This window comes from Oncorhynchus gorbuscha, linkage group LG02 (assembly GCF_021184085.1).
Source record: "Oncorhynchus gorbuscha isolate QuinsamMale2020 ecotype Even-year linkage group LG02, OgorEven_v1.0, whole genome shotgun sequence".
NCBI lineage: Eukaryota > Metazoa > Chordata > Actinopteri > Salmoniformes > Salmonidae > Oncorhynchus > Oncorhynchus gorbuscha.
The window spans coordinates 41,422,860-41,442,101 of NC_060174.1; the positions used below are offsets into that span (position 1 = coordinate 41,422,860).

At 40.9% G+C, this 19,242-nt stretch overlaps 1 protein-coding gene across 5 annotated transcripts; it reads right to left on the bottom strand.

Annotated features, from left to right (window-relative positions):
• Positions 1–1,463: 1,463 nt before the first annotated feature.
• LOC124002429 lies at positions 1,464–18,652 on the bottom strand. 5 transcript variants are annotated; one of them, XM_046309831.1, is made up of 6 exons: positions 17,442–18,503; positions 17,185–17,278; positions 16,778–16,865; positions 16,017–16,514; positions 8,824–8,903; positions 1,464–1,625 (listed from the first exon to the last, which is right to left on the bottom strand). In XM_046309831.1, the coding sequence occupies exons 1-6, from the start codon at positions 17,491–17,493 to the stop codon at positions 1,613–1,615; spliced, it is 825 nt and encodes a 274-aa protein (XP_046165787.1). In that variant the 5' UTR covers positions 17,494–18,503; the 3' UTR covers positions 1,464–1,612. The 5 variants fall into 5 exon arrangements, with proteins under 5 accessions (XP_046165787.1, XP_046165776.1, XP_046165762.1 ...); XM_046309820.1 differs by lacking the exon at positions 1,464–1,625 and having other exon boundaries at positions 8,661–8,903; XM_046309806.1 differs by lacking the exons at positions 1,464–1,625; positions 8,824–8,903 and adding an exon at positions 18,569–18,647 and having other exon boundaries at positions 15,184–16,514; positions 17,442–17,617.
• Between the last annotated feature and the right edge of the window lie 590 nt (positions 18,653–19,242).

Below are 19,242 nucleotides of genomic sequence, written 5' to 3' on the forward strand. Positions count from 1 at the left end.
TTTGTAATAAATTATTTTCAGATTAAGTTATATGCCATTTAGCAGACGCTTTTATCCAAAGCGACTTACTGTCATGTGTGCATACATTCTACGTATGGGTGGTCCCGGGGATCGAACCCACTACCCTGGCGTTACAAGCGCCATGCTCTACCAACTGAGCTACAGAAGGACCAAGTCTCACTTTAAAGTGTTGGTTGTTGATTCATGTGTGTTCTTCTTTTGATGGCTGTGGCATTTTTATTGTGATAATACAGTACTGGTTCTTGTGTTATTTTAATGTAATAGATGTATCAAGGGATGATACTGAGACCTCTGGCTCTGAACAAGACAGTGAGCCAGAGCTGCCAGGAGATGTCATCAAGCCCCTCCCACCTGCATCAAGCACCAGGTATACTGTTCCAAAAGGACCCAATGGTAGGACAGGCTTATACTTGAAACTACACATTTTTATTTAGCAGCTGTTAGTATCTAATCTTGTGGATCCCTTCATTATAAATTTCCATAGAGATATAACATATTATTTAACATGTATTTCAAGATCCAGAGTCAAGGGTCCTGTACTGCCATGATTGAAAACGTTTCCCAGAACTCAGCATGGTACTAGGAAAAGGGCTTTCAACAGCTCCTGGTGTAAGGACAAATCATGCCTTGAATATTCTAAGTCAACATTCAACTTATTGTTTTTCCTGTAGGCATTTTTCTCTGCCCAATACACCTGAATCTGCCTTCACATCAGTCAGGTTTTTGTAACTGGAAAAAGGTGCTGTTTAAGTTCCATGCGAAGGCAGAGCATCATATCAATGCTATGTATGCTTGGAATCAGCATAAAAGGGCTATTGACAGCAATTCAATGTTAGATGTCAGAATTGAGGACCGGAAAAATAAAGTGGAGGAAAACTGTACTTACATTAAAACAATTGCAGATGTGCTCCTATTAACTGCCACTCAATATATAGCTCAGAGAGGTCATCGAGAGTCTGACTCTCACAACGGTAATTTTTTTTGACAATCTTAGAGGAAATAGTAAAGCATGACCTTGTCATAGAGAAAAGGATGAATGCATGTGGCAATGCTAAGTACACAAGCCACAGGTAGCACGCCCAGTGAACAGGTCAGGGTTCCATAGCCGCAAGCAGAACAGTTGAAACTGGAGCAGCAGCACGGCCAGGTTGACTGGGGACTGCAAGGAGTCTCCAGGCCAGGTATTCCTCAGGCATGGTCCTCGGGCTCAGGTCCTCAGAGAGAAAGAAAGAGGGAATTAGGGAGAGCATACTTAAATTCACACAGGACACCGAATAAGACAGGAGAAATGCTCCAGATATAACAGAATGATCCTAGCCCCCCGACACATAAACTACTGTAGCATAAATACTGGAGTCTGAGACAGGAGACATATCACACTTGAAATTAGTGGTGATAGATCAGTGGAGACAAGTGGCCTTCTTTCTCAGACAGATTTACATTTCATAGGGCTCTTGGTTACCTTTTGTAAAGTGCTTGGTGATGCCAAATGTCTTTCTGACATGCTCCAATCAATCTCTCTTGACCTATCAAGGGCTGTGGATCTAGTAGGTGCCCTTACAGACACATTACAGGACTACAGAAGTGAGGGTCACTTTGGAGAACTATGGAAAGAGGTTGAAGAGATGGCAGAGCATTGCAAAATAAGTATATAAACAGTGTGTAAAAGACAGCCTAAAACAAGCTTAAGATTTCACGACTCGACAATGAGCACTGTAGGACAGAAAAATAGTGACCAAAGTGATGGTGAGAGCTTCCAAAGAGCTATCTTTTATCAGGTGCTTGACAGTCTCACAGCTGAGCTGCAGAGGCGTTTTTCAAATAAGAATTGTGAGATAATGCAAGGGGTTCAGTCTCTCAACCCAAAGAGTACAACATACAAGAATGAGGAGCCTCTGTTTGCCTTTGCTCAGACCTTTGAGTCAGATGTAGAGGACCTCAAACATGAGGTTCATTAAAGCAAGTGGCTTCTTGATAGGGGAGAGAAAAGTGGATGGGACAGACTGTCTACTCTCCTTGACTTTGTTGTGTTTCTCGAACCTTATAAAGAGGTCTTCCTTGAGCTATTTCGACCTAAGATTTCTGTTGTTACACCAGTCAGCAGTGCTTCTTGCGAGAGAAGCTTCTCAGCTTTAAAATGGGTTAAAATCCACCTTAGAACAACAATGGTTGATGACAGGTTGTCACCTAGAAATTATCTGTTGAGTTAAGGAGGGCACGCTCCCTCAACATGGATGAGTTTGTGAAACATTTTGCCAGTTCTCACCAGAACCTCAGAATTATGCTGTTTTAAATCTACCTATGATAATTTGGCACTTAGGTGGTCTCTCTGGTCATGATTCAAACCTGCACTGTGTACTAGCTAGTACACTGACATTCTAAAATTATAAATCCAAAGGGTATCATGTCACACAGTTTTAATTTGGTCTTGATTTGGCCAATTCCAAAAGTTTTCTTTGCTATTAGTTAACATAATATATATATGAGAATAAGTATGTTACTGTAAGTTTGTAATATTGATGGGCACCAAAGTTATTTAAATTTTTGAAGTCCATTTCTGTTTGGTACCTGGTATGTCAAATTGCAGTGTTTTTTTGTAAATAAACTATGCAAATTTATGTAACAAAAATGCTATCTTATCTCCTTGGTGCTTGAGATTTATTTTCTGAAAATATTTTAGATGTTCACTTAAAGACCCAGATTATATATTCATGAAAACAGAGTGACCTAAGTCTCTTCAGTATGTGAGTACAGTGTGTGTGTGTGAGAAAGAAATTGAGCTGCCGTTCCGAGGCAGAGACACTATCTATTCATAGTATGTTAAAATATTCTAGTGAAGTAACCTTTTTGGACCACACTATCTGCCACATCGAAGAACTCCAGGTTAAGTGAATTATCACTTCTACCTCTAATCAGCAATCATAGGATTCATTCATGCTCCTTAGATGCCAGGTTAGGGTTATACACACATTTTCTGAATTGGTCTATGGACCCCCTGAAGTAACCTTGGCCACCCCATGTATAAACCTCGAGTTCCGTCACTGATGCCATTGTGAACAGAGAAGGTCACTTGACCTAGGTTGGGATGAGAGTGGAGAGAAGAAGAGAGGAAAGGAAAGGTGGAGAGCTGAAGGAGAGGTGTCGTACCCAGTGTATTCCTGGGTGATATTAGTTTGGGATTGGGACAGAGCTTGGACAGCGTTTTTACTCATTATTCTTCCCCCTTGACAACGTATAGAGGATTGATCCACTGATGTTACCTGCATGATCAGAGGACAGGCAGACATGTCCTCATGCATGTTGACTGGCAGCAGATGTTTTTATATCATAAGTCTACTGCAGAACTATGTGTATATGGTTACCACCCACTGTGGAATAGTTTCTGTACAGCAGATACTGTAGCTAATACCTCACGAGAGATAGACTTACATGCAAGGCAGGTCTCAGTTAACCCACAGAGCAGTGGCGACCCGTCATTTCGACCACACTTTTCTAGCAAAAATAAATACATATTTTTGCATGGTATTTTGGCATTGTCACATATACATGTCACATATCAGTTTGCAAACAATGTAAAATAACAAACAAGAAAATACAGAGCGTAGGGGTTGGTAATGTTCTCTAGTCACGCTGTGATTGGCTCATTGTTCAGTCACTCATGGAGATACTACGTCACCGCCAAATACTGTATAAGGGTAGAGATCAAAAATTAAATCCCCTTGGGTGCTGCCATAGAGTTTACATTAGACGTCCCATCCAAAAAGGCTCAATGTCATTGGCCACAGATAAAATGACGTCAAATCACGTTATATCTACTGCAGCTTTGATTGGACTGATCATGTCAACGCCATACTTTCAAAATCATAGCTAGCAAGGTAGCAGTCATCATCATGAATCAAGTTGACAATCTACTGGTAAATCCTTTGTAATCCTTGTCATATGAAGAGAAATAATGAAGAGAAATTACAGAGGTGCTCATCGGCCATAAACATTACACAACTAGTTGGAAATCGCAAATTCAACAAAGAGTAGTTTGGAAGTAATCAGTGGCTATATTGCAAGCATTGTAAAGCAATCACTAGCCTGCTATTCAGTGTATTTGTATTTATTATGGATCCCCATTAGCTGCTGCCAAAGCAGCAGCTACTCTTCCTGGGGTCCAGCAAAATTAAGGCAGTTTATACAATTTTAAAACATTACGATACATTCACAGATTTCACAACACACTGTGTGCCTTCAGGCCCTTACTCCACCACTACCACATATCTACAGTACTAAATCCATGTGTATGTATAGTGTGTGTGTGTGTGTGTGTGTGTGTGTGTGCGCGCGCACAAGTGTCTGTGCCAATGTTTGTGTTGCTTCACAGTCCCCGCTGTTCCATAAGGTGTTTTTTAAATCAAATTTTACTGCTTGTGTCAGTAGTCATGGCTCTATGTAGTACTGTGTCCCTCTCATAGTCTGTTCTGAACTTGGGGACTGTGACGAGACCTCTTGTGGTATGTCTTGCGGGGTATGCATGTGTGTCCGAGCTGTGCACCACGATTTAAAACAGACAGCTCGGTGCATTCAACATTCACCTGATAGGTGAGAATTGTCTGTTAATTGAATGATTTGAATATTCCGCCCTAAAACATATAATTGTATGGAATTGATTAGAATGTATACAATCATAATCAATAAATGTGTAGTCCTAGTCAGAATTAGGGTAAAACAATATGTCTTTATTGTATTTTAAACACAGACTGTCTGAGCTCGGTGCCGACCTGACTAGAGATTTGGGAGAGAACGGGGAGTACGTCTCAAGGACAATGTCACTATCTCTGTCGGCTGGGTAGTGAGACAGACAGTGTGTGCGTAGCAGGACATGTGTGTGCGTCTGTATGTGTGTGTGGGTATGTGCGTCTGTTTGTGTGTGTATGTGTGTGCATATGGTTGTGTGAATGTGTGGGAGTGAGAAGTCAGTATAAAATGAATTGTTTTGTATTCTTGACTTTAGAACGTTCCCGTGAATAAACCTTTTTGACTATTTAGCTGGGCCTCCGTCTGTTTCATTCGACCAGGATCTTACAAATTCTGGTTTGCAGACTGAGAGTAATATAATTAAATTGGGAGATGTACCCGGAGAACATAATTCTCTTATCAATACCTCTCATAAATACAAGCAGTGATGAAGACAATCTCTCCTTCACTTTCAGCCAGGAGAGATTGACATGCATATTATTAATATTAGCTCTCTGTGTACATCCAAGGGCCAGCCGTGCTGCCCTGTTCTGAGCCAATTGCAATTTTCCTAAGTCCTTTTTTTGTGGCACCTAACCACACAACTGAACAGTAGTCCAGGTGCGACAAAACTAGGACCTGTAGGATCTGCCTGGTTGATAGTGTTGTGAAGAAGGCAGAGCATCGCTTTATTATAGACAGATTTCTCCCCATCTTAGCTACTACTGCATTAATATCTTTTGACCATGACAGTTTACAAGCTAATGTTACTCCAAGCAGTTTAGTCATCTCAACTTACTCAATTTCCACATTATTTATTACAAGATTTAGTTGAGGTTTAGAATTTAGTGAGTGTTTTGTTCCAAATACAATACGTTTAGTTTCAGAATTATTTAGGGCTAACTTATTCCTTGCCACCCACTCTGAAACTAACTGCAGCTCTTTGTTGAGTTGCAGTCATTTCAGTCACTGTAGTAGCTGACGTGTATAGTGTTGAGTCATACGCATACATAGAAACGGGCTTTACTCAAAGTCAGTGGCATGTCGTTAGTAAAAATTGAAAAAGGGCTCTCAACAGCTACCCTGGGGAATTCCTGATTCTAACTGGATTATATTTGATAGGCTTCAATTAAAGAACACCCTCTGTGTTCTCTTAGACAAGTAACTCTTTATCCACATTAAAGCAGAGGGTGTAAAGCCATAACACAAGTTTTTCCAGCAGCAGACTATGATCAATAATGTCAAAAGCTGCACAGAAGTCTAACAAGACAGCCCCCACAATCATTTGTTGTGGGTGTGAAGTCCTAATTCTCGGTTTAAGGGTCTCTTTTCCAAGCTTAAAATGTTAAGCATTCAACATTGGCCATGCTGTCAATCCAGCATGATTTCTGCCTTGCAGAAACAACTTAACTCAGAACTGGGAAATCTGACTTCAGTGAGTTCAAGACAACTGGGAACTCACGAAAAAATGAGCTCCAACTGGAAAAATACAACTCTGAATTGTAAGTTGGAAACTCTGGGCCTCTTTCTGGAGCTACAACCTGAATATCACTGACGTCATCATGATTCGACCCTGTTTTTTTCAGAGTTCCCTGTTGTCTTAAACACCACATCCTGAGAATGCCAGAATTTGATGACAAAATTTGCCCATGAAGGACCCGCCACACCACCTTCCTGTTCAAGTGAGAGCAGCACAACAAGGTGAGCCTGCTGCTGCATAAATTATGTAATATGCCAGAGAGAAATGTTTACTCTAAGTGTATGTTGTGTAGTAAACTGTTAGTAGCCCGTTAGTAGCCCATGTGCCTCACCCTGATAATTTGGTATATTTTCCCCTCTTAATTTTGCCTACTGTTCTGACTTGGTGGTGCAAATGTAGTAAATGTAATGAAATATATTACGAGCTTTCATTGTCTGCTTATATGCCCCCTTTATTTATCCGATGGTTCTGACATGGTGTACAGGGAGAATACTGTAAGAATGGCCCGTGTTCTGAATTCTGTCGCTATACATTTCAAAAGTGTTAAACAAATAGTTATATTGACTACATCCGTCGTAGCTCGCTCATTAATGTCTTAATCAAAATTACAGTTTGCCTCTTATCCGCTCGTCGTCCCCTTAGGCCATAATTTGTATATCTCAATTGTCATTAGAAACCACATTTGTTAAAGTAAGTCAGCCATATTAGCTATGTTTTTTTAAAGGCAGTAAATGAGGCTGAATAAACTGTTTCGATGCCAGACAAGGCTCCGCTGATATCCAGGAGTACCAATGGTAAGTTGTTGGGGCAGCTATTGGGACTCTGCTGTTGGGGCAGCTTTATGTAGGCCCTAACGGTGTGTGGGCACCGTTTGTCACCGTTATAGTGCAATTAATGTATTTTTTTGTGTTTTATCGTGGGTTTGCTGGCATGTATCTAAAAATATATATTTTTTGTTTGCCCCACCAAGATTTACATGCTAAAATCACCACTACAACAGAGGTCTCATTTAACCCACAGTTTTACTTCTTGATGTTTAAACCACATTCTAACCTGACAGGGCAATATGATCATATTGATAGACTCTTTTGGGGGAGAGTTTCAGCCTGGCTTTGAACTGGTCTAAACTTGATCCATTTAAGTCATTAAGACCATGGAAGATGTAATGAGCTCAGGTCTCTTGCTTAAGAGCAGGGAATGATGTGTCTGAATACAAAGCCAAATAATCACATGTTTTTCACAGTGTAACTTCGATACAACCAAGTAACATTCCGTTTTGGATCACGATTCCGTGGATCTTTTCTTCATTCATATTTTTATTTCAGCACTTGAATTAAATGATGTAAATAATAATCCAATCGTCTTGTCTCAGGTCATCATTACATCTGTAACTCTCACTCTTACCATAAGGTCATGTTAAATTGCTACTTTTCGTAACCTATTGCACATACAAAAGTGGGATTTCATGTTATTCGCTCAAGACTACTCATACATTTTTTTAATTTGCACCACCCTATCTTTTTGTCCATTATTTTAATGTAAGTACGAGAAACGGCTGAGGTTTTCAGCGTTCTATCAAAATCTAAGTCATATGAGCTTAAAATGGGTTAATTAACAACCTTAGGGGTCTAATATGTTAAGAAAAGTGGCATTGATGAGTCTGACATGGAATATCATGCCCAACCCGTGAAATATTAATGTACTCCAACCTTCCCCCAATTCAGTAGTGGTTTTCAGGGAGGTGCCCAGCTGCATGTTTCTGTCCTCCATTACATCCATCTCATTAGATCAGAACAGGATGGACCAACAGTGATTGATATCTCGGGTTTGGTTTACGTCCTAAAATATAGTGTTCATTTTTTTCACAGCCCTTTGTGTAATGAGAATAAGGACAGGTGTCACATGATGGTTAAACATGTTATGAGATATGACATAGTGGTTCCCAACTTAACTTATGACACATACTATATACATCATGAGAGAAAGGCTGTTTAAAGCCATTCATCTTTGGATAAAAGTGGTCCATGTCATTCTAGAAGGTTTTCTTTGTAATCCATTAGGGAGTCATGATGACTGTTACCCTATGAATAAACCTGCTATTCAACATATTTAGCTTGCAGTATGTTTGGCTTGGAGTCTTGCATCGGAAGTTATCTGGCTGCTATGGTGATGACAGTAATAATGGAGGTCCTTGGTAAACCCCAGGATGTATACCACGGGATATAGAGTTCGTATTTTGTCAGGCCTTAGCTATTCAGATTTGCCAATGTTCCTCTTTCTGAGAATATGGAGACACCAACAAAAGGTTGGTTCAACCTCACAAAGCAATCGGTCTATGAAGGAACAATATATTTTTCTCATTTTGAATTTCAGGGATTCATCAGTCTTAGTCAAGGGTTTCATAAAATAGTTTATTTAATCAGGTAGTTTTTCATACAGTATATGAACTGTTTTCACACTTGTTTATATGGTTTATGAGGTCAATCAGTTTATAACATGGTTTATGGTTTATACCTTTCCCATGGTCCAATCAATTAAATTAAATGTTTAATGTAGAAGACACATCTGACTTTAGATTTGTTCATATTGAAGTAACATACCTGTAAATACACACATTTGACTTGATATCATTCTCCTCACTCCTACTCTTGAGGAGGGCTGGATGGAGGGCAACTTCAACCTGAAAAACAAACACATATTGTCCACATACACGCTCATAAGTTGTTTGGCACAACATATTTACACAGCCGGTGCCAAATGCTTTAAATATCAGTTGTACACCTTGAGTGTGTACGGACAGGTCCATTAAGGGAAAAAAGTATTTAAACTGTAATTTGAATAAACTTGACATTTGTAAAGTCATATACACAGAGTACACAACACATTATGAACTGCTCTTTCCCTGGCATATACTGCTGACCAGGTGAATCTAGGTGAAGCTATTATCCCTTATTGAGTTCGCTGGTTAAATCCACTTCAATTAGTGTAGATGAAGGGGAGAAGACAGGTTAAAGGATGATTTTTAAGCATTGAGACATGGATTGTGTATGGTAGTAGATGCCAGGCGCACCGGTTTGTGTCAAGAACTGCAACGCCGTTTGGTTTTTCCACACTCAACAGTTTCCTGTGTTTATCAAGAATGATCCACCACCCAAAGGACATCCAGCATCCCTGTGGAGAGCTTTTGATACCTAGTAGAGTCCATGCCCCAACAAATTGAGTTCCTAGTGGAACATAGAGCCTCAACAGCATTGAGGGTTAAGCCTACAGGGTCATGGAGACACGTGACGCATACTGCCCTACCATGACAGAAAACTGTCTCTATTATTACATCCTAAACCCTCATCCCAGCCATGATCATGCCTTCATTTGGAGTACTTGTAAAAATATGTGAATGCTATTCCTTTCTAACCAAAAACTGTAAAAATGTTAATTTCAAAAGACACTTTATCATGAACAATGCCCGGATTAACAAAATAACATGGACAGATCAAACATTGCAGTATGAACAACTGCAAAAGAAAGTAATTTCAATTCACCATTTATTATAGTATTTATTTGGGTAGAATGTGTATTATTTGGGCAAAATATTACTATGTTATGTTGACTTCACTTTCCATGTGAAATGTGTATCTAATGATTGTTAATAACATACCTACATGGCTCCATGTGGGTTCAATCCCTGTTGTAGGGAAGTGAACCCAAGTGGCATTCACAAGAGGTGAATGGCCATACCTCTCCTAACTCTCCCTACACCGCCATGCAGTTCTGGTGGTAACATAAATCATTCAGTAAACCAAAAGATATGCTGTCTTTTTATCGATGTGATCTAAATACACTTAAAGTCACAAATATAGGCTATATTCTATTTAAAACATACTCTTAGATAAGGTCAAATTATTTGTTATCCTTAATTTATGATTCTTCTTTAAAGACCTATATTGTCACTATATCTGTCAAACAACAAAATAACATTGTACTGCTACTGTGGAATTGTAATGGTCATAATGCCATTTCCCTTTTTTTAAATGGACTGCCAGCGTGAGAATTGGAACATCCACTGTTTACAGCTCTCATTTCTCGGTCGGAACTTGGGCGTCTTTGAGACAGAAGTAAATATAATTAAGAAACGTCATGAACACAGACTGAATGGGTCTACAGCCATTACATCTGTGGAACACTGGAACAAGTCTGGAATACTAGAGCTAAGGTGGCCGACAGTTTTGCCATCGATTGGATAATGGAGGACATCGGCCACAAGCTTGACCCAAGACAGTTTGGATGCAAAAAGGGCAGGTCGACGACAGATGTCTTGGTCATACATTATGTAAAATCCACTGATGCAAGTAAGACCATTATATATGCACTATAGTAACAGCAGATTTTGCTTAAGCCTTCAACAAAATGTATAATACAGTGGTAACAAAGTGCCTGATTCAGCTAGGAGTCAGGGCCCCTTCTCCCCTGGGCTGTGGCTTCTTCTCCAAAAGGAAGCAGAGAGTGAGGTACTAAGGCACCCTTTCACCATGGCAACATCTGACCTGTGGAGTGACTCAAGGTCCACTTCTTGGACCCCTTGTCTTCCTGGCCCTCATCCACAGCGTACTTCAGAAGTTCGCTCATAGGTGGAAATATATTGATGACATGAACATTGCAGAGTGCATTAGAGTGGGGAAGCTTTCCAGCCTTCAACGTGGTCTAGAAAAGTTGCACTCCTAGGTAGATGAGCACTCCACGCAGCTCAACCCAAACAAGTGCAAAGCAATGCATGTTTGCTTTACAAACAACACACCCCCTTTGGAACCCTAGTAACTAAATGGGACACTGCAAACATCTGATATTAAACTGCTGGGATCCAGGATGACGTGAGATGGACCAACAAATGGAAAAGGGTAACGAGAAACTCTTTGGTTCTCTGTGGCTCAGTTGGTAGAACATGCCCATGGGGATCATGGGTTCCATTCCCAAACCCAGCCTAGTCACCATCTACACCACCAACTTTGGGCCTGTACCAGAACACAGTTCCCCTGCATGGCACTACTATCTCACCTCAAACATGACTGGACAATTGGAGTGAATAAAGACACGAGCGTGCTGGAATATCCTTGGACCATGATACACAGCAGGTACACATCAGCACACTCGACCCTCAATCTCTGCCCAGTCTACCCATCATCTCCTCCAGTCTGGCAACAGGAACTTCCTTGTTGAGTTGACTGGTGGCACGGTACAGTTTGAATGGCAGGAGCTAATGTGAGCCTTTGCAGGGATCGGGACACCTTTGGAAGCCTCCAATCAACGGACCAATTGTACTTAGCATAGACCGTTGTACTGACCAATAGAACATGTTGAAAGCATATATACCTGTTCTCTTGGTCAGTTCCACATTTTATCACAATCTATTGGTCAGTCTTTGCTAATAACAATCGATTGGTTCATCTTGCAACAACGGTTTTAACCAACCACGTTTTTATTAGTATATTCTTTATCGGTCCCGGAGGTCATTTTAAAAGCCTCATGACTTATTACTATAAAAACCCTGAAAGCCAAAAATGCGTTGGTTCTCCTTTTCACAATAAAGTTTTATTTCTCTCTCCGGGTTTGCTCCCCAATTCATACACCTTGGTTGGAACATGAAGTATTGGCAGTGATCCCTTCCCGTTGCAAGATTCAAGCACCCTTTAAAAGTAAATAATGAAATTACCAGAACATTTTGACAAGGTGTCAGTGGGTGGTATTATTCCAAGGTGATATAGAGGAACATTACATTGTACCAGGTATGTAAATATAGGCCGTTGCCTAGTGCTTACTGTAAAGGACTATATTTACTAGCTTGGTACAGGGTAATTACATGGGTAGTAATAGCAGTATATGACAACTACAGGAATGTCTAAAAAAAAGTGTAGGCTTTATTATCAGTATAGCATTACACGGGCACTCTGGCAGGTCGAACAGAACATACAAATAATTGCCAAATGCACTTTAACAAATGCACCTAGGGAACAGACTGTAATTTCTGCCAGTGTAAACATTTAAATAGTATTGTATAGAGCTGCCTATCAAGTGGTGTGGATGACGTATATTACACACACACAGCATTCGGAAAGTATTCATACCCCTTGACTATCCACATTTTGTTACGTTACAGCCTTATTCTAAAATTAATTTTAAAAAATGTGTTTTTTCCCACACACACACACAATACCCCATCATGGGCAACTCAACTCAAAAACAGGTTTAAATAATTTCTTTGCACATTTATAAAAAGAATAATGAAAAAAAATGAAATATCACATTTACATAAGACCCTTTACTCAGTACTTTGTTGAAGCACCTTTGGCAGAGATTACAGCCTTGCATCTTCTTGGGTATGAAGCTACAAGCTTGGCACCTGTATTTGGAGAGTTTCTCCCATTCTTCTCAGCAGATTACCTCAAGCTCTCCAGAAATGTTCGATCAGGATCAAGTCCGGGCTCTCCCTGGGCCACTCAAGGACATTAAGAGACTTGTCCTGTAGCCAATCCTGCATTGTCTTGGCTTTATGCTTAGGGTCGTTGTCCTGTTGGAAGGTGAACCTTATCCCAGGCTGAGCGCTCTGGAGCAGGTTTTCATCAAGAATCTTTCTGTACTTTGCTCTGTTAATCTTTCCCTCGACCCTGACTAGTCTCCCAGTCCCTGCCGCTGAAAAACATCCCCCACAGCATGATGCTGCCACCACCATGCTTCACCGTAGGGATTGTGCCAGGTTTCCTCCAGATGTAACGCTTGGCATTCAGGCCAAATAGTTCAATCTTGGTTTCATCAGACCAGAGAATCATGTTGATCATGGTCTGAGCCCTTTAGGTGCCTTTTGGCAAACTCCAAGCAGGCTGTCATGTGCCTTTTACTGAAGAGTGGCTTCCATCTGGCCACTCTACCATAAAGGCCTGATTGGTGGAGTGCTGCAGAGATGGTTGTCCTCCCATCTCCAGAGGAACTCTGGAGCTCTGTCAGAGTGACCATCGTGTTCTTGGTCACCTCCCTGACCAAGGGCCTTCTCCCCTGATATCAGTTTGGTGGTTCCAAACTTCTTCCATTTAAGAATGATGGAGGCCACTGTGTTCTTGGGGACCTTCAATGCTGCAGACATTTGTTGGCACACTTCCCCAGATCTGTGCCTCGACACAATCGTGCCTCGGAGCTCTACTGACAATTATTTTGAACATGCATTGTCAACTGTGGGACCTTATATAGACAGGTCTGTGCCTTTTCAATTGATTGGACATGATTTGTATTTACCACAGGTGGACTCCAAGTTGTAGACACATCTCAAGGATGATCAATGTAAACAGGATGCACCTGAGCTCAATTGAGTTTCATAGCAACGGGTCTGAATACTTACAAAACAGGTACCTTATTTACATATGTTTAATAAATAAAAACCTGTTTTCGCTTTGTCATTCGAGGGTATTGTGTATAGATTGATGAGGATTTTATATTTAATCCATTTTATAATAATGCTGTAAGGTAACAAAATTTGGAAAAAGCGAAGGTGTCCGAGTTCTTTGCGAATGCACTGTATATACAGTACCAGTCAAGTTTGGAGTTTTTTTTCCCAGGTTTTTAAAATTTTCACTATTTCTTACATTGTAGAATAATAGCGAAGACATCAAAACTATGAAATCATGTAACCAAAAAAAGTGTTACACAAAAGAAAATATTTCATATTTGAGATTCTTCAAAGTAGCCACCCATTGACTTGATGACAGCTTTACACACTCGTGGCATTGTCTCAACCAGTTTCATGAGGTAGTCACCTAGAATGCATTTAAATTCAACAGCAGTGCCATGTTACAAGTTAATTTGTGGAATGTTTCCTTTTTAATGCATTTGAGCCAATCAGGTGTGTTGTGACAAGGTAGGAGTGGCATACATAAGATATCCCTAGTTGGTAAAAGACCAAGTCCATATTATGGCAAGAACAGCTCCAATAAGCAAAGAGAAACGACAGTCCATCATTACTTTACGACATGGTCAGTCAATGTGGAAAACTTAAAAGAACTTTGAATGTTTCTTCAAGTGCAGTCGCAAAAACCGCCAAGCGCTATGATGAAACTGGCTCTCATGAGGACTGCCACAGGAAATAAATACCTAGAGTTACCTCTGCTGCAGGGGATAAGTTTGAGTTACCAGACTCAGAAATCAGCAGTTGATTGCAGCCCAAAGAAACGCTTCAGAGTTCAAGTAAAAGACATCTTAACATCAACTGTTCATAGGAGACTACATGAATCAGGCCTTCATGGTCGAATTGCTGCAAAGAAGCCTTTCCTAAAAGGTCACCAATAAGAAGAGACTTGCTTGGGCCAAGAAACACGAGCAATGGACATTAGACCGGTGAAAATGTGTCCTTTGGTCAGACCAAATTTGAGATTTTCGGTTCCAACCACTGTGTCTTTGTGAGACTCAGAGTAGGTGAATGGATGATCGCCGCTGTGTGGTTCCCACTGTGAAGCATGGAGGTGGTGTGATGGTGCTTTGCTGGTGACCCTGCCAGTGATTTCTTTAGAATTCAAGGCATACCTGACCACCATGGCTACCACAGCATTCTGCAGCAATCCGCCATCCCATCTAGTTTGCGCTTAGTGGGACTATAATTTGTTTTCCAACAGGACAATGAACCATAACACACTTCCAGGCTGAGTAAGGACTATTTGACCAAGAAGAAGAGTGACGGAGTTCTGCATCAGATGATCTGGCCTCCACAATCACCCGACTCAGTTGAGATGGTTTGGGATGTGTTTGACCACAGAGTGAAGGAAAAGCAGCCAGCAAGTGTGCAGCATATGTGGGAACTCCTTCAAGACTATTGGAAAAGCATTCCAGGTGAAGCTGGTTGAGAGAATGCCAAGAGTGTGCAAAGCTGTCATCAAGGCAAAGGGTGACTACTTTGAAGAATCAAAAATATATTTTGATTGGTTTAGTACTTATTTGGTTACTACATGATTCCATGTGTTATGTCAGTGTTGATGTCTTCACCATATTCTACAATGTAGAAAATAAAAAATTAAGAAAAACCCTTGAATGAGTAGGTGTGTCCAAACTTGACTGATATTTATACATACACACTGCAAGCAAAAAAATGAAATGAGCGCAATAAACATTGTAGCAGCTTCTCTTTCAGGGTGCAACCTCACACAAACGCACTCAATGCTCATTACAGCCAGCACCAATTGAATGACTTTGCACTCCCTGTGTGTGCGGGTTAAACTAAAATGATCACAAAATGATAGGGGACTGGTGACATAGAAACCTGTTTATGACTTGTGCGCACTCTCACCTACAGTACATCCTTCACCTATTCAACCTTATTGTTCATCTTTCACAGCTTATCAACAAGTCTCTCAAATATGGAAAGCAGTTTCTCTCTTTTTTCTATAGTGGATGAGTCCAGTTCCACATCAGTGGAGCCGTTGTTCCTGGAAACCTTGCTTTTCATTTGGGCTTCCTTTTCTTTCTGCAGCTCTGCCCTCTCTCTCTCGATTGACGCCCTATCCCTGTCCAGTATGGCTCGCTCCCGTTCCATTGCTGCTCGCTCCCTGTCCATCGCTGCTCTGTCCTTGTCTAGTGAAGCTCTGCCTCGCTCAACAGCCACCCGCTCTCTGCTCACCACATCCCTCTCTCTGTCCAGTATCAATCTCTCCCTGTCAAAGTCTGCCTGCTCCCTCTCTAACACTTCTCGCTCCTTCTCCAAATCTGCTATCTGCCTCTCTAGTTCAGCAGTCTCCCTCTCAATGTTCCTGCCAGGGTTTCTCACCAACATGGCTCTTCCGTCTTCAGCTATAGTCTCCACATCCTCAGCCATGGTCCTCCCGTACCCACCCACTGGCATCTTGTCAGGCGCGGCCCTCTCATTCTGAGCTGCACCCCTGCCCTCCTCTCGCAGGGCCCTCTCGCACTCCACTGCTGCCCTCCGGATCTCCTCTGTAGCTGCGTCTGTGTATGCCACCTGTCCATCTGCTACCGTGCTCGCAGCACCAACACTATCCCCCAGCTGTGCCTTGGCCCAGAACTCAAAAATGTTTGTTCCCTCACCTCCCTCCGGCCTCATACATAGTCTCTTGTTGGCTATGGGAGAGGTAGTGGGAGAGGACGCAAATGAAACGTCCCCAACTTCCCCAAAATCAAACAGTGAAGGGTTTAGGATACGGGCAGACCCAGCTAGGCGGCCCTCGATGGCATCGTCCATGAGGTGAAACCAACGCCAAGACATTGGATTGACTTTCTCCATGCCAAGAGGAGGGTACTTAAAATCCTACACAGAAAAAGGGACAAGGGGTACAATAAGATTAAAGCTCTAGATTGGTCTTGGGTTTGCTGGAGTTTATTCCAGGCAGGCCTTATGACACACTTGATTCAACACATCATTGAGCCTTTGACTAGTTGAACCAGGTTAGTACTTAACTGGAACAAAAGCCTGGAATCTGTGTTTAAGAGACTGAATTCAAACAAAAGAGAATACATGTTGCACTAGGACCAAGGCTGTTGCCTGCTCTCACATGGATTCATAATCATTACCTTATATTTCTTTTTAAGGTTTTCCCACTTTTTTTTCAATTGCCCGGTTGTAAGCTTCCCTTCGAGACCCAACTCTACTAACATTGCTCTGTGGAATCAAAGTGAGACAAGTCAGATACTACAGATAGGGTTTCATCTTCATAACCAGCTCTTAATACAATGACCTTCGCGGAGGGCTTTTTCAAATAACATTGTTAGTAAAAGCACATCAGTGAGTCAGTGAATCAACATTGATGAATCAATTAAATGAATCAAATGTTTTCCTTAGACATCAATTACAGTCAACAAATGGCATGTGACAGGTCATTTTGAGGTACAGATAAAAGCCAAAACAAACTGTGCTGGGGATATCAAACCAACAAACAGAACATTCACTAGTAGTGCATCATTGTATCACTCTCACTCACCTCCAGGCAGGCATGGCAGAGTTTCTCTTCCCAGTGAAGATGGCGTCATTCGTTGCACGCAATTTTATTAATCTGGATATGTCATTTTCCGACACTTATTGGGGAAAAATACAAGTGTTAATCCGTCAGCACAAGCATAACTTTGACAGACCCCAACTCAGCGACGTCGCAAAATAACATGGTTAACATTATGGCATTAACAATATTAACATTGTATTTGAAAACGACATTCAATTTTAACAATAGCAAACACTTACTTTTATAGTTATATTCTGCACCAAAAGGTCTTTTATCCATCGCATCCATCATGAACAAATACAAGGGTACTAAATTGAAGGGTACTCGAAACAAAGCCCGTATCTTGTAGTGCACTAGCTAGCAAGAGCAAATATGGCGGCGTCCCTCGATCCCTCGTCCTCCTTCGTGAAGAGCCCTATTTATATAATCCACATTTAAATGAAACAATATACGGCGTTTCTTACTATGAATGATTTACTGGTTTGTGATTACAGATTGATGTGTAATCAAATAAGAAGTCTGGATAAATTCGACTCAGAAACTAGCCTATTTGATAAGTGTGGAGGAAGGTTTTTCACAACGTTAGTAGAGAAGAAGGCTGCGTCGAGAAATAGACTAATTCAATTGGTTGTGCGCGATACTTCCTTTTAGCATGCTCAGTAGTATACGTCCCAAAGGGTAGGCCACTAAAAACAATAAGGCCACAAACAATTACTAAACCTACAGTACCACACAATCTTTGGTAATGCCATTCAACATATTCGATTGCCAACTACCCTGAACTGTCATTTTACGATTAAAGTGTGAACCCCCACAGAAAAAAGTTAAATCCCCCAATTGTGGCCTATGAACAACCCAATAATAAACATTTTGTATTTTAAATTATATAATGCACACTGTAAAGTAAGCAATGTGCAATAAAAGTACAACATTCAGAGTTAGATTTATTCTATATCAAACAGAGCGTTCCAGTGTCTGATTGAGGATACACTGGCTGAACGCTTTGGAGATAAATGTGTGAATGTATTAAGTCAGTAAACTGTTCGCTTACTGCTTTAGATTCCAAGTGTTATCGCTCATTCTCACTTATACAAGAAGTCGACCTATGGTCTTCACCAAAGACAGTAAAACTGTAAGTGGCCTGGCTCACAGGATTGGAGCAATCTCCTGTTTCTGAAGCGTGTGGCAGAAACAGGACATTTTGTAGTGTTATGTATATTATATTATATGTATGTATTTTATTTATTGTTTTGTTTCCTGTTTGGACACCAGGAAGAGTAGCCGCTGCCAGGAGATCCTAATAAATAAAAATACCCCATCAAATTACAAACATACTCAGTTTGCTATAGGATACTACAGTACTTACTATATGTAAACAGTAATAACTTTAGACCGTCACCTTCGCGCGAACCAGGGACCCTCTGCACACATCAACAACAGTCACCCACGAAGCATCGTTACCCATCGCTCCACAAAAGCCGCAGCCCTTGCAGAACAAGGGAAACCACTACTTCAAGGTCTCAGAGCAAGTGACGTCACCGATTGAAACGCTATTTAGCACACACCTAACTAAACTAGCCGTTTCACATCCGTTACGTATAGAATGATGCAGTATACTGTAGAATACTATACTACACACTGGAGTATCCCTTGATCATTTATCAGACTACGCACTGTAGTATCCCTTGTGTAGTACGTACTATATAATGTTGTAGCATAGTAGAATATAATACTGAACAAAAATATAAACGCAACATGCAACAATTTCCTTGATTTTACTGAGTTACAGTTTATATGAGGAAATCAGTCAGTTGAAATAAATAAATTAGGCCCTAATCTATGGATTTCAAGAGTGGGAATAGAGATATGTATCGTTGGTGACAGATACCTTTAAAAAAAATGGGCCTCACGATGGGCCTCAGGATCATGTCACAGTTTTTTGTGCATTCAAATTGCCATTGATAAAATGTAATTGTGTTCTTTGTCCATAGCTTATGCCTGCCCATACCATAACCCCACCGCCACCATGGGGCACTCTGT